The 15,473-nt window shown below is 39.8% G+C and overlaps 1 protein-coding gene across 1 annotated transcript in view; it reads right to left on the minus strand.

Annotated features, from left to right (window-relative positions):
- PCDH15 (protocadherin related 15) overlaps positions 1-15,473 on the minus strand; it is a 697,494-nt gene that overhangs the window by 170,424 nt on the left and 511,597 nt on the right. Inside the window, exons 19-20 of the mRNA XM_029919519.1 lie at positions 7,521-7,826; positions 4,737-4,961 (exon numbers count right to left, since the gene is read on the minus strand). Coding sequence (XP_029775379.1) covers positions 4,737-4,961; positions 7,521-7,826 — 531 coding nt within the window. The remainder of the gene's footprint in view (positions 1-4,736; positions 4,962-7,520; positions 7,827-15,473) is intronic.

Genomic DNA, 15,473 nt, shown 5'->3' on the forward strand with positions numbered 1-15,473 from the left:
ATCAGTGGGTAGTATCTGAGGAACCATGACAGAGGACAGAAATTTGAATCACTACTGCTTATGAGATACTACTGATAAGTCTGGGCAGGTACCTTTTAATTTTTTTCCTCTCATTTGCTTGTTTAGAGGAAGTATGTTACATCTGAGTCATAAAACTCTAGACTAGCCTACACTTTTTTTAAAATTGTTTTTTTAATGTTTTTTTTTTTTGAGAGACAGAGAGAGACAGCGTGAGCAGGGGAGGGTCAGAGAGAGAGGGAGACATAAAATCTGAAACAGTCTCCAGGTTCTGAGATAGCTGCCAGCACAGAGCTGGATGCAGGGCTCGAACCCATGAATCACGAGATCATGACCTGAGCCAAAGCCTGATGTTCAACTGACTGAGCCACCCAGGTGCCCCAAGACTAGCATATACTTTAAGAAACCATCTGACTCAGCCCCACGGCATGCTCCTCCTGATATATTCACATTCTTTAAACCTGGCAGTAGTATCTTAGAAAGAACACACCAATAAGAATATAGCAGTGCAGAATGGAATAAAAGGAAATATCTGAAGGCCATAGTCCAAAATGAGTATTTTCTCCAGTTCAACCAACACTAAGGAAAAGGTCAGCAGTGGTAAAAAAAAATAATAATAATACCGATCCCTCGATTAGCATGACCATATCTCCCTAGCTGGTTCATTGAAATCATCTTTTATTCAATTGCCCCTCTCCAGAGAAAGGGAAGGAGGATGTTATAAATCTTGAACCCTGCCTAGGTTCTCATTTGTTTGAGTCCTGGACCATCTCCCAGTCTCTCAAAGGGCGACTCCTTGGAGTGGATGAAAACCAGGATTCTACCAGCATCCATGACCGTTTGTGCCATGGAGACAAATGCTGCCTTTGTACAAGGCACTGAGTTTCTATCTGGAAAACTATCCCATCCCTGTTTTCTGTGGGGATTGGGAATCTATCTTCCTCTTGGAGAGGAAACGCCGCTGAAAGAATCAAGTGTTAGCTCCATCTTCCAGGGTTCATTGCATCTTCCAGCAGCCTCGGCCCTTGTGGAAGTCACTTCACTTCTGGCCCTTCCAGCTCTCCTGCCCTACTCGAGCCCCTGCACCTGCCAGAGAGGCAGACACACTGGGGAGCCAAGTCTCCTGCCCCCCTGGAAGGACTGCCTTCCCCTGCCTTCCCCCTGCAGTCATGTTAGCTGAGTTATGATCAGGAGAAGGACCTAGGTCATCCGTTTGTCCCAGATGAGCCTCCACAAGCCTTCCGGGACTGCCCAGAGACACAGAGCCAAATTACATATTCTCACTTTTCTGACTGGTCTTCATCTTTTGGCTCACTATAGAAGACAGACCATTTCTTTGTGTGCATTTTCTATATTTTATCACAACTCTAGTCATAAGGATAGATTTTTCTCTGGGTTTTACACTTTAAACTGTATAGAATTTTATTTTTCAGGGTTTTACTCATATCATCTAATTTAACTATGATATAGTCCATTTTTTAAGTTATATTCAATAAAGATACAATGAAGAAGGCCATGTATATGAGTATCCCACAAAAACATTGCAACAAAAATACATATTATTTGTATGATCACCATTGGCTTTGTCCTGGATCACTCAGAAAGCACTCCAGGTATCTGTGATAAAATTCTATATTCATTCTACTATAGAAGTATCTTTCCTTCCAAGCATCACGTCAATTTTCCCATCCTTGCCCCAATTTTAATTAAGTTTGATGGACTAGATATTAAACATTGGATCTTTCTTTTTCTTCTTCTTTACAAAAGAAAATTATGTTTCCTCTCATTTTCAAAGAGAGATCTTCAAGATGCTTTCCCTGTGTGAGTGTTTTGGGTAGCAATATCTCTTAGCAAATACTATGCAATTATGTTACCAGCAAAACAGCTTGTCATACTGCAAGTAAACAAAACCATAACAGAAAGCGTGTATGCTTGGTAAAGACTGACATTTGTGGAGAAGTGAGGACTGTGCTCCATTCTTCCCTTCAAAACAGACAACATGATATTTTTTATGGGCCCCAATATTACTCAGTAGAGTTTTAAAGCTCTTTGTAATCATCTTAGACCTGAGTGATCAGAAGAAAGAAAAGCAAGTGTCAGCCTGCATTTCGGGAAATGTTCTGCAAATCGTATTATGCTTGCATCACCGTGAAAGAAAACAGCAGCATTGAAAATGCCTACAATCAAATACTGGTTGATTAAGTTTTGTTTTTAAAGTATGATAAATCAGAAATAATTTTGTACAGGTGAGGAAAACCCAACCCATGAAAATCTTTGACTTCTCTAGGTAAGATAAGGTGACTGAGGCAACAAAAACTAGGTCAACACTCTCTTATTTCTGAAGGAGAGTCCATTGAGGAGCAAATCCTTTCTGATGTGAAAGCTGACGTGGATGCTGGAAAAGACACCCAAGTGTCAAAACAAAGTACTGGTCGAGGCAGTATGAAATGCATGTTTAGAGACGCCAGTCCTAGCAGAGAATGAGACTTATTTAGAGCACATCTTGCTTGATTAGATGATATTTTTGGACCCCATTTGATTCCAATGTCTTAAAAAAAAATCCAAGCAAATCAATCTAAGCTGAATGAAGAACAGCCAGGTCAGAGTCTCTGATGGTTTAGAACTCTCCATTATCAGGGTGTCTGGGGGGTTCAATCCGACTTGGGCTCAGGCCATGATCTCACAGCTCATGAGTTTGAGCCTCCCTCAGGCTCTTTACTGACAGCTTTGAGCCTGAAGCTGCTTCAGATTTTGTGTCTCCCTCTCTCTCTGCTCCTCCCCCGCTCATGCTCTGTCTTTCTGTGTCTATCAAAAATAAATAAATCTTAAAAAGAAAAGAACTCTCCATTATGAACCACACCCATCCTGAGAGACCATCCCATCTGAACACCCATATCTGGTCTGGGAATAAGTGGGGATGGTCATGAGTAGTAAGTTTTTTCTTCCTTTATTATACAAAATAGCCAATAAGTGGCCTTTTTTATATTTTAAGTGTTTTTACTGGTCAATTCCACCAAACCATAGAGTCAGGCTAGTGTAGACTCAGGTAACATGGCCTAAACTTTTCGCCTGTTTCTGAGCCATTCTGCTTTACAGTTAGTTCACTTAGATCTGGCTCATCTTGGTCTTTGTTTCTGTGCCTATTGACACATTGTCATGACCAAAACACTGCCATGGTCCCACAGTGCTTTTGTTAACTGATCTCTACATTCCTTAGGCTAAATAAAATAAAATAATTTCTTAGGCTAGAGAGACGCAAACATCGTGGATACTTGAGAAGGAAGGAATTCAGACCTTAATAAAATTCTACAGAGAGCTTCTGGCTATCTGACAGTGGAAGGGACATGTGTCCACTCCCCAATGTAGTTTAGAAGAGAATGCAGGACCCCATAGAAGAAACATCACACGTGCTCTCACAGATACTCTAGGTCAAGTTTAAAGAAGAAACAGTGGAATGATGTTTGTGTCCCTCTCTGACTGCAGGATTATATAAAGAACAATAATAAAACAAAACAAAAAACCAAAACCCAAAGACCTTACAGTCAAGAACTTTAGAGCAATTACCTACGTGATAAATAAGGTCATGCTAATTACATATGGCACAGTTCTTAACAATCTTCTATGTTTTCATATCAGTAATTTAATGTCTAAGAAAACCAATAGTATAGACTAGTTATTTGTTAGTTAAACAATCAAACAAAAACTCAAGAAAAGTGATTATTCTTATTATTCTTATTTTATACATTGCAGTACCCTACAAAAATGTGCATGGTAAAAAACAAACAAACAAAAAACTGCCAAAATGAAAAACCAGAAATGAACATAGTAGAAAAGTTGCCTATGATGTTACATATGTTATGACCTTGTATTCTTTGTAACCTTGTACATACAGTCCTGGACTCAAGAACTGGACTCATCCTCAAAAGCGAACTTTCTCTCATTGAAAGCAAACAACGATCTGCAGAAAAGCATCTGTGATGCCTTCCTCATGGGAAAAGTACTCCTTTGGGAAGGAGCAGAGGAATCTGACAGTTGAGCACACAGCTTAGGTGACCTTTACACATACTAACTGAGAACGTACAACTCTCCGCTCCTGTCTTCTTTTAAAGGTATGCCTTACAAACCACTAGACTCCCAGGAGACTGAAGATACCACGCCTCTCAGGCAATCAGCTGGCACAGTTGCTACAGTGAATGGGATAAGGAGGCTGGAACAACTAACAGAGTCCTCATGGCCACAGACCCTGATCATGGCTGAGCCACACCTTGACCTCAATTCTGTCTGCTCCCCACACTGATTTTGTTTCTGAATCTTGGCTTAGGAACTAAACTAAATGAATTAGTTCTGGGACCTTCGAATTCTTACTTTTTCAGTAACCTTTTTCTTCTTAAAAACTTCAAATCAGAGGATTTGTACAGTTATTGGTGCTGTGAAATTTGTACTGAATTGTAGTCTGCAGAGACTGTAATTAGATTGAGAATCCAGAGCTAAGGGGCATTCAGGCAGCCAGTGTTAAAATTCTTATCTACTGTTTCATTCAAATGTGTTTCTGTACTTACACAATCCGGTCATTCCTCAGGTCTCTCACAGTGCAGAACCTCTGCTCTAGGTCTGGTACTACCGTGTTACGAATCATTGCCCCAGACATTCAGATGTACCACAGACTCTGGACAGAGAACATAGTAGGCAACCAACCAGGAGCCACCTGTGTTTCCTACCTTCACTATCACTGTGACAGTAGCTATGCCCGGTGGCATTGTTCCATAAATATCGAAGGCCTCCACAAGAAAAGTGATGCTTGCTTCCTGGTCTGGAAATGACTCATAGTCCAAACTCCTTAAGAGGGAGAGTTCTCCTGTAAATGGATGTAGTGCAAAAAAGTGCTTTACTTCTGGGCTTCTTATCCGATAAGATACATTTGCTCCAAGGTCAACATCTTTGGCCTGTAACAAGTTAAGCAGAAAGATGGCCATGTCAGTGGTGCTACCAAACCAGAGGACAACAAACTGGATGGAAATCATGTGTCCATACCTACAATAACATGGATTTCATGATGATCAAAAGACATGTTTTAAAGAAAAGGTTTTTTGTTAAGTAACTTACCAAAAAGAGGAAGGAGAGAGAGACAGAGTCCCATGACTCTTACTCATCTTTTTATCTTATTACTGTATTTATTTTACTAAAAAATCACTAACTAAAAGAATCATGGCACAGTTAAGAAATGAATATAGTCATAAATTATTGTTTATTATTTCCTGCTATTGTATAACCTTGAAAAATAATATTTTAAATAAGAATTAATTTTATTGAGTGTTTTTCATACATAGATTATTCAAGGAGTATAAGAAAACTAAGGAAACAGAAGTACTAATTGCTCCTTACAAAGATCCTATAATACATTTCTAAAGATCACTCTATTATACTCCATTTCATTCACATTTATTGAGTAGTTATTATGCACGAAAGCACAAGATGAATCAAAACACAAATCCTGCCCTCCAAGTTAATGTCTCAAATAAAAAAGACAAATACCAAAATAGAATAGAAGGAACATAGGGACATGGTGGCTGAAAGATGTGCAGAACTGGGAGTGGCATGTCCCAGCTGCAGCTCCTGCAGGACTAGAGCAGATGGCTAAGGCTAGCACCGGCTGCCTCTGCTGGAGGCAGTGAGAGGGGGCCAGGGGGGCATGAGGAGATGGGGCGTGATGGAAGGTGCACACAGCACTGCCCGCACCTGCTATGAGAACTCGTATCTTGGCTCTCTGGTCAGTTACTGACACAACGACTAGCAGATACTGGGAGAGCACAGATTTTACGGTGTCCTTTTCCTAACTAAAATCCTTCCTGTTTTCCACTCCACTTTGGGTTAACCTGAACTTCCTGAACTTGGGGAGAAGGAGTCATACATTTCTAGCATCTTGCTGTCTCCTGTCCTTCAGGATTTCAAGTAGATTTGTTCCAATGCTTTGAATATCTCTTCCACTATTTGAGTGACTCTGACTTGCCCCTCCATTCACAATGTAGGAAGCAGTGATCTTTGTCTCAAGACTAATTTTCTAAACTCTCAAGATGAGATTTAGGATTCCACTTGTGATCTCTTAGGCCCCTTGCATTGAGAATCTCTACTGCAATTACCAGTCGGCTTGTCTGTCTGCCACACCTGACTGAGAACTCCAGGAAGGCATGAAATCTGTATTGTCCACACTGGAAAGGTCAGAGTGCAGCAGAGGATAAATGCATGCAATCAACAGTGCAAATACACTTGATGAGTAAATGCTGAATAAATGAATAGAAGAACCGAAGGATAGAAGAATAAATGAAGAAATATGTCCCTTTCCTTGGTTGGCACCTGCCTTTTTTAGATTGATTAGTTTTTCGGTCTAAATATTTATTGAGTTGAATTATGAAAAAACTACAAGCTCTTGAAATCCATGCTAATAAAATTCAAGTTGTGGATGGCAGGTCAGGGAAGGACTAGATTCCCCCCTGCCCAACATATACCTCATAGACCATCTGTGTCAGAATTAAAGAGGTGGTTGAGTAAGATGAAGATTTCTGGGCCAACCAAATGTACTGAATCAGAATGTCCAGAGTTTCTGCTTGTATTGTAACTGAGGACAGAAAAAAAAGGCTTGGATGTGAGGACACTGTTAAACAGGAGAGTGAGCCTTCTGAAGGGGGTCAGTGGCACTGAGAGTAAAAATAGTGGGCTCCGCAATATCCTCTTTCTGTAAAATATATGGCAAATCTCTACACATGTGTGTGTACCTATATACACACAGAGATACAGACATGCGCATACAATGCCATCATGTATATTTGCCTATATGTATATATGAAAATATGTATTTGAATATATAGGTATATATGCATGCACTGGCATGGTTGCACATGTGCATACATGTAAATGTGAAAATATTTATTTGAACATATACATGCATAGGTATATATGCACACGTGGCTACAATATACACATATGCATATTTGCACATATGAAAATATGTATTTGAATATATACAGACATAGATATATGCACACATGCATATGCATATTTGCACATATGTAAATATAAAATATTTATTTGATATTGTGGGAGCACAAAGATAAATGTCACAGAATACATATAAAAATATAACCCTGAGTACTCTGGACGTACAATATAGGAGATTTTTAACTTCTTCTTTATAGACTATAGTATTGTCAATTTTTACAATAAAAATATAGAATTAATTTTATAAATTAAAAAATGAATAAAAGATGTTATTTGATTTTTTACAATGGTAGCTTTTCTCCTCTTAACTTTTGGTATATCCCTAAAGTAGGGTTGTTAGATAAAACACAACATGTAATATGTAAGATGCACTTATATTAAAAATTTACTATTTATCTGAATTTGGAATCTAACCGGGTGTGTTGAGTTTTTATTGGCTGGATCTGCAATCTTACACGAACGGAGACCTGACACTGTGGAGCTCATGAAATCGATGCCTCTCCGCCCACCTCTATCTGAAGGAAGGTGGTTCCAGCCGGCAGGTTCTCCTCCACGACGACCGTGTATGTTGAGTTGGTGAACACGGGACTGTTGTCATCGATATCCAAAACTTTGATGGCCAGTGTTCGAGTTGAGTGACGAGGGTGAACCGCTCCGTCGGTGGCCACGACGACAAGTTCGTAGTAGTCCCTGACCTCTCTGTTAAGCTTCACTGCGGTGTAAATGCTCCCGTTGGATGTGATGCGGAAGAGATTATTGAAGTTGCCCAGGCTGTAGTGCACCTGGCCATTTATTCCCGCATCGGGGTCTGTCGCCTACAGAGACATTAAAAGCAAAGGAATTCACAGAGTGTGGTTTGTCATGGTTTTTCACACTATATTTTGTTATGTTGCCCTGTGAGAAGGGGCAGTTGATAAATGTGGCTCATTTTTAAATGGATAGTCTTTTTTCTCCATAAGGAGAAAACTAAAAAAAATTATGATGATGTAATGCAAAAGTCTAGGATATGAAAAGAAATAAACTATAGTTTAACTATTATTCTTCTTCCAAAATGACCATGACATAACTTAATAATGTCTTAGCAATAACATTATATTACAACAGAAAACTCATATTATAATACTGAATTCTTCCCATACTATCATTTCTTTAATGATTTTGAGTTCTAAAATAAGAAACATATGTCTACTTTTTAATTAATTTAACATAACCTACTAGATGACAACTTAAGATGCTACATTGCTTTTTGTTCAGTTTATATATTAATTTTCAAGCACTATAAATATGTTCTCATTTAATCCTCACCATGTTCTTATGAATAAATATAATTGGTTCCACTTTGCAAATGAGAAGGCCGTGGTTTATGGAATGTAATGATACTGCTTAGAGTAACGTGAGAAATATACAGTGCCTCAGTTCTTAGTACAATGACTCACATACAAAACTACTTAATAAATACCTATGGGATTAATGAAGGTTAGAATAAATGAATGCATGTAACTAAATCTGCTCCCAAATCCAAATGGGAGTAAAAGTATGGTTACTGCAAAGCATTTGTAAAGGGATCTTTTTAAAATTAGAATACAATATCCAAATGATAATTGAAAATTATTGATTTTATAGTAACATATTAACTAAAAATTTTAAGTCACATAAAGATCACTTTGCATCAGATAAAATGTGTAAATTTTTAGTAAACATTCTTCCAATGGAGTGTTGTAAGAAATAACCTTATCCAAACTCAGTTGTGATAGAAATTTTGATACTCACTATCAGCTACTATGCATTTTCTGTTAAATAGTTCCGTGTTACTGTTTTTCTTTTTTAAATGCTTTTTAAAACTTTTTAATGTTTACTTAGTTTTGAGACAAAGAATGACACAGCATGAGCAGGGGAGGGGCAGAGAAAGAGAGGGAGACACAGAATCGGAAGCAGGCTCTAGGTTCTGAGCTGTCAGCACAGAGCCCAACCCAGGGCTCAAACGCACGAGTCATGAGATTATGACCTGAGCCGAAGCCAGACTCTTAACTGACTGAGCCACCCTGGCTCCCCTATGGTATTGTTTTTCAAAGAAACTGGAGTAAATATTAGAAGCCATGAGATGTTAGATAATTGTGCCCCAAACTGTTGCTAAGAAAAGGAAGGAAAACGACAGTGGGCTGCATTAGGAACCAGAAAACAGTATAATCACTCATAGTCCAGAAAGCCTGAGTGCAGCAGGACATGTTTTAACACTACATATGCAGAGGGGCGTCCAGTTTTATAAATCCTGGCAAAGTGAGTTGGGGGGTGGGCATTGTTGAATGCTTCTGTCCTGGTTGAAATGGTGAAGTCCAAGCTGTGAAAGCTGTGTTTGTAACTTGGCATCTCATCAGGATTTGTCTGTTTGACTCATCCAAACACAGATGCCCCTGGGAGGTTATTACCTCTTGAGGCTACACCTGAGAACAGACAGAGGCGGGACTCCAGGAATGCCCAAAGGGGAAGAAACACTGTGAATGAGCTGACGAGGTTCCACAGACACAAGTCCTACTTTTACTGTGTGCCTAGAATTTGCCATAGAATTATTGACAAATTAGTCAAGTTTATCCCTTAAAGGAAAAACCAAGTGACAATGTTAGCTCCCTTTTGGGGGAAAAATATTTTTTTATCTGAAATCACTGTGTAAGTAAATAGAAAAATGTAATCCAGTAATGTAATATAAATAGGTCACATTTATAACATCTGTGGAAATTTCAGTGAATTTTTGCTATCTGTGGGAATTTTTTTTAAGTTTATCTGAAAGAGAGAGAGAGCAGTGGAGAGGCAAAGAGAAAGGGAGAGAGAGAATCACAAGCAGGCTCCCCACTGTCAGTGCAGAGCCTAATGTGGGGCTCCATCCCACAAACTGTTAGATCATGACCTGAGACAAAATCAAGAGTCAGATACTTCACCACCCAGGGGTCCCTGTCTGTGGGAATTCTCAAGATCACAAAAGCAATTGTTTCTATAACCAGTACTTTAAATGATCCTTGTTCAAAATATGTTTTTATTCATCCATTTGGGGAAGACGTGTGATAGAGTTATTCAATTTGACTAATGTGGCTGTGTGTGTGTACATGGGTGTGTGTGTGGGAGAGTGCTTTGTATGTATAGTTGTCTATACATCTGGCTGCTTGGCTAATACCTCCTAGAGTGCCTCATGCATATCTGTGTTAGTTTCCTGTCGCTGTCATAAACAATGATCACAAATTGAGCAGTTTACAAAATACAAGTTTATAATTATATAGCTTTGTATTTCAGAAGTTCAACATGGGTCTCATCAGGCTCAAATCAAGCACCTGCAGGGCTCTGGTTCTTTTGGAGGCTGTAGGGTAGCTCCCTTTCCTTGCTCATTGGAGTGTTAATGAAATTCAGTTGCTTAAATTGTAGGAATGAGATTCCCCACCTCCTTTTCTGTTGTCATGTGAGGACGATTCCCAGCTTAGAGGCCACCCACAGTCCTTGGTTCACAGCGCAATTCCTCCCTCTTCCAAGCCAACAATGGAGAGTCAAGTCCTTCTCACTTTTGACTCTCTCCTCTTTCTTTTTCCATCTTACCTCTCTGATCCACTCTCCTGCCATCTTCTTCCAGTTTTAAGGGCTATTATGATTACATTATGACCCACCTAGACAATTCAGAAAAATATTCTTATCTTGAGATCCTTAACCTTAATCACATCTATAAGGTTCCTTTTGCCATGCAGGGTAACATATTCATATGTGGGACATATTTGGGGGCCATTATTCTGTCTAGCATAGAATCAGAAGCTTAACATGCTCCTGATTGAACTCTTGATTTCTTCTGTGTCCAAATCTTGTTCACCTGCAACAGTCCCCAGTCAGTAAATGGTCCTCCTACCAACACAATAGGTTATATAAGAAATAAAGTAGATATTTATGATATCTCCTTCATTTATCTTCTCAATTATTCAATCATTCAATAATTTGAGAAAGCAAGTTTAATAGTCTGTAGGAGGCTCAGTTGCAGGCTGTGAGATACATGGTATATTAAGTACAAAGGTCCAAGACCTAGTGTCATTTACAAAATAATCCCTGTCTACAATATGTTGCCTCCGCCCATCTCACTCCTAACTACCTTGGTCCTAGCCACCACTGACTACAACCTAGATTACTAAATTACTTCTCTCTTTAAAACTTTTTTTAGTGTTTAATTTTTTTTGAGAGACAGAGCGAGCAAGAAGGGGAGGAGCAGAAGGAGGGGCAGAGGGAGAGGGAGACACAGAATACAAAGCAGGCTCCGGGCTCTGAGCTGTCAGCATAGAGCCCAAACTCAGGAACCCTGAGATCATGACCTGAGCCAAAATCAAGAGCTGAATGCTTAACTGACTGAGCTACCCTGGCTCCACAAAATTACCTCTTAATTCTTTTTTTTTTTTTTTTTAGTTACATCTCTTCAGAGAGACCTTTTATAGAGAGAAAATAATGACATCAATTCTCTGCTTAACATCTGCAATGATCTCCATTGCCTGGGACAATATTTAAATTCACTATTCAGAGCCAAGCAGTAAAATGCTGCTTTGTGTTCCCTCCAACCTCCAAACCTCTCCAAAAACTTCTGCCTCCTCTGCTTCTGCTGTCACTCACCAGGCGGCTCCCTCCTCCTCCTCCTCATCTTTCACGTGTCAGTGTAAATACCACTTGCTCCAAGCAGTCCTTCTCTGATTCCCGCAAGGCTCCAAGTATCTGTCATTTATGCCACTCTGGATAATTTAAAATTATATACTTATCAGTGTGCTTATTTGTGTAAGAACTCTCCGTTTTCACAAGGTAAGCCATACCGGGCTTTTCTGTTTCACTGAATGCTTAATGTCTAGTACAGTGTCTGGTGCACTTTTATTCATAAATGAATTCTGTAGATTAACATATATAAATGGATGTATTAGCAATGCTATATAGTAGTGGAAGGTTTCTTAAAATTATTTTATTCATTGTATATCTATCGTTCAGTTTTATTTTGATTCTTGCTTTATTATCCTCTGTGATTTTGGTTAAGAATTTGAGGACAAAAACTGTGGAATTATTAGAATTGCATCTAGGACTCCAATCACCTTGGGGAAACTGCTGATTCAGGTCTATGCTGAAAAATAGCATTTTTTAGAATAACACAGTAGTGTTTTGTCATGACGTAAACAAGCATATGATAACAAGTGAACCCTTTTGTGCTCTGAGCTTCTGTGGAATGACAAGAGGGGGTTATGGAGGTTAAGGTGGTGAATGGCCGTCATGCATGGAGAGATTGCTGTATGGTGGAAATATGAAGGGTCTCAGTGTTCCCAGCTTATTATTTTTTGGTGTCATTAACTTTGGTATGTTACTTTTTCTCCCTAGGTCTTAGATCTCTCAACTATAAAATAAAATATGTGAAGTAGGAGAACAGTTTTGAGTCTCATTCCCTACTGCTATGCATGTCAGAAATAAAATTCACAAACACGGCAGAGCTCGCCATTATAACACAGATAAGATAGACTAAAGCTTTGGAATGATTCTCTGTAAACTAGTCACAATGATATTTTTCTGTTCCAGTGATTAAGATACATGTAAATTTAAGCAAGTGGATATTATTACAGATCTGACCCAATAGTTAATAATGGAACAATGCAAACACAGTATGTACAAGTGACCTGAGAAAGAAGGGCACCTGGATGGCTCAGTTGGTTGAGCATCTGACTTTGGCTCAGGTCATGACCTCACGGTTCTTGGGTTTGAGCACCGCGTCGGGCTCTGTGCTTATAACTAGCTCAGAACCTGGAGTCTGCTTCTGGTTCTGAGTCTTCCTCTCTCTCTGACCCTTCCCTGTTGGCACTGTTTTCTCTCTCTCTCTCAAAAAATAAATAGAACATTAAAAAAACAAAAGGTGACCTGAGAAAGACCTCATGTTTGGATTATAACAACCCATGCTTGCAAACAGCTGGTCTAAAGGATTGGTAGGACACTCACTCTGACAAGAGACTGGGATATAAAAACCAGCTTCCATTTAGAAAGAACCTCCTAATCGTGCTTGCATTCCCCAAACTGCTCCATTAACCATGTTTTCCCTTGGGAACTTCCTAACGCACATCAGCTCAGAGAAGCACTTTATTAAAAGGTCTTCTATATTTAGGATTGTTGAATGGGTACTTCCTCTCCTGTTTGATCTTGCTGTGAGCAAGGACTGTTTAGCCAGACCACGGTCCTGCCTCTGTTCCTTCTCTCACCTGAGAGTGGGGAATCTGGCAGGAAGAATTGGGTAACTGTCTCATTTAGGATCTATCTGTAAAGATAGCCCACGGTTTGCTTGTTTAAGCTCCTCCCCTATGGACACCTACAATTCCAGTCTCCTCCGTAGAAGAAGACCTGTGTGGGTAAGTTTAGACATAGTGGGTCAGTCGCTGATAACTTCAAACCCTGCCAGTGTTAATAGCCGTTTCCAAATGAATTTAATAACAGACCCGTTTACACGACTGTTTGTTTAGCAGAATACTTGCTAATACCCTGACGGCTGCACAGTTTGTTAAGTACTGCTACAGCTCACTGAGCAATGCTAATATAATAATAAGGCCTTCATTTAATAATGTGTCCATGATGCTTTTCACACAGTATTTCCACTGTGTACTTTTTGTTCTCCATGGCACACTTAAAAATGCCTATTGTGGGGTGCCTTGGTGGCTCAGTTGGTGAAACATCCGACTCTTGATCTCGGCTCAGGTCTTGATCTCAGTCAGGGTTGTGGCTGAAGCCTCACATTGGGCTCCATGCTAGACGTGAAGCTCTAGTGAAAAAAAAATGTCTACGATGCAATGGTGGGATTCTTAAAATGGTCTACAGTGAAACAATAAATGATAGAGAAAACATTAAAAAATACATATTTTCAGCAAGCCAATGGGAGGTTTTTCCAAATGGCTGGAAAAATATTGGATTTAAGTCCTTGCTTTGATAAAGGAACTCCAGGTGTGAGTTTTCCTTATGCTACCTACACTCACGACATGTTTGTTAATGCCCATTAGAATGGTTTTTAAGGGAAAAAAGAGGAGGCCAAGACAGAAGAGGAAATCTTTGTTCAAATAAACGGATGTGGGAAATTGAGATAAAAGAGAATTTAACATGTTTTATTGACTTCATAAGTCCTCCAGTATCACTACTGTTTTAAGTGAACAAGGTGACACTCTTTTTTTTCTAATGTTTTATTTATTTTTGATACAGAGAGAGACAGATCATGAGAGTTTTTTTTCTAATGTTTTATTTATTTTTGATACAGAGAGAGAGACAGATCATGAGAGGGGGAGGGGCAGAGAGAGAAGGAGACACAGAACCGGAAGCAGGCTCCAGGCTCTGAGCTAGTCGTCAGCACAGAGCCTGACGCAGGGCTCGAACCCAGGAATGTGAGATCTGACCTGAGTCCAAGTCGGAGGCTTAACCAACTGAGCCACCCAGGTGCCCCACAAGGTGACACTCTTGAGGGCTATAGCTAAGGCACCAGATTTAGAAGCCCCAAGCAATAGAGAGGGAGCCTCTTTCAACATGTTGAGCAAACTGTAGCAAGCAGTTGAGACACTCATGCAGTTTATTCCAGCCCACATTTCAGCATTGTCTGGCTCTTCTCTATGTTGTACAAGCTCTCTGTGCAGGTCCAATCAAGTCTCCACCTTTCCCTAGGACTCAGAATGTACTTTTTGACTGTCTCCTCAAGGCTTGCCATGACTATCCCTCATTCTCCTCTGAAATTCCAATCACCCATCCACTCTTCAAGTCACAGAGCTCTGGTTGCAGCACTTCCAGGGAAAGTTCCAGCATTTGGAGGTCAGGTCACAGATCACAATTCTAGACAACAAATGCCCCTTTGCATGGCTTTTAGTTTATACTCTTTTCCCCAAACCATAGGACCTTTCAAGTTTTTTTTAATGTTTTATTTCTTTTTGAGAGAGAGAGAGAGAGAGACAGGTTGATCAATGGAGGGTCAGTGAGAGAAGGAGACACATAATCTGAAGACAGGCTCCAGGCTCTGAGCTAGCTGTCATCACAGAGCCTGATGCAGGGCTCAAACCCACAAACCACAAGATCATGACCTTAGCAAGCCAGATGCTCCGCCGACTGAGCCACCCAGGTGCCCCACCCATAGGTCCTTTCAGAAGGAACCTGTCTCATAACCCACCATGTACTGGATTTTTCCAGAATACAGCCATCTGTGTCTTATGGTGAGATGATTTGTGGAGAGGAAATATCCAAACAATATTCAACAGGTGGATCAAATAAATATTAGAGAGGGCATCCTCATAATAGGGTTTCATAGTTCAAGCCAGCTGAAGAATAAAATGTGAATTCATGTTCAAAGTGTGCCCTCCCCTACATGCATGCACACACACACACACACACACACACACGTTTTGACCCAGTTCACTACAACTTAATTCCTTGAATGCTTAGTGTACATGAAAGGATGTTCA

This window comes from Suricata suricatta, chromosome 2 (genome assembly GCF_006229205.1).
Source record: "Suricata suricatta isolate VVHF042 chromosome 2, meerkat_22Aug2017_6uvM2_HiC, whole genome shotgun sequence".
Classification (NCBI taxonomy): Eukaryota; Metazoa; Chordata; class Mammalia; order Carnivora; family Herpestidae; genus Suricata; species Suricata suricatta.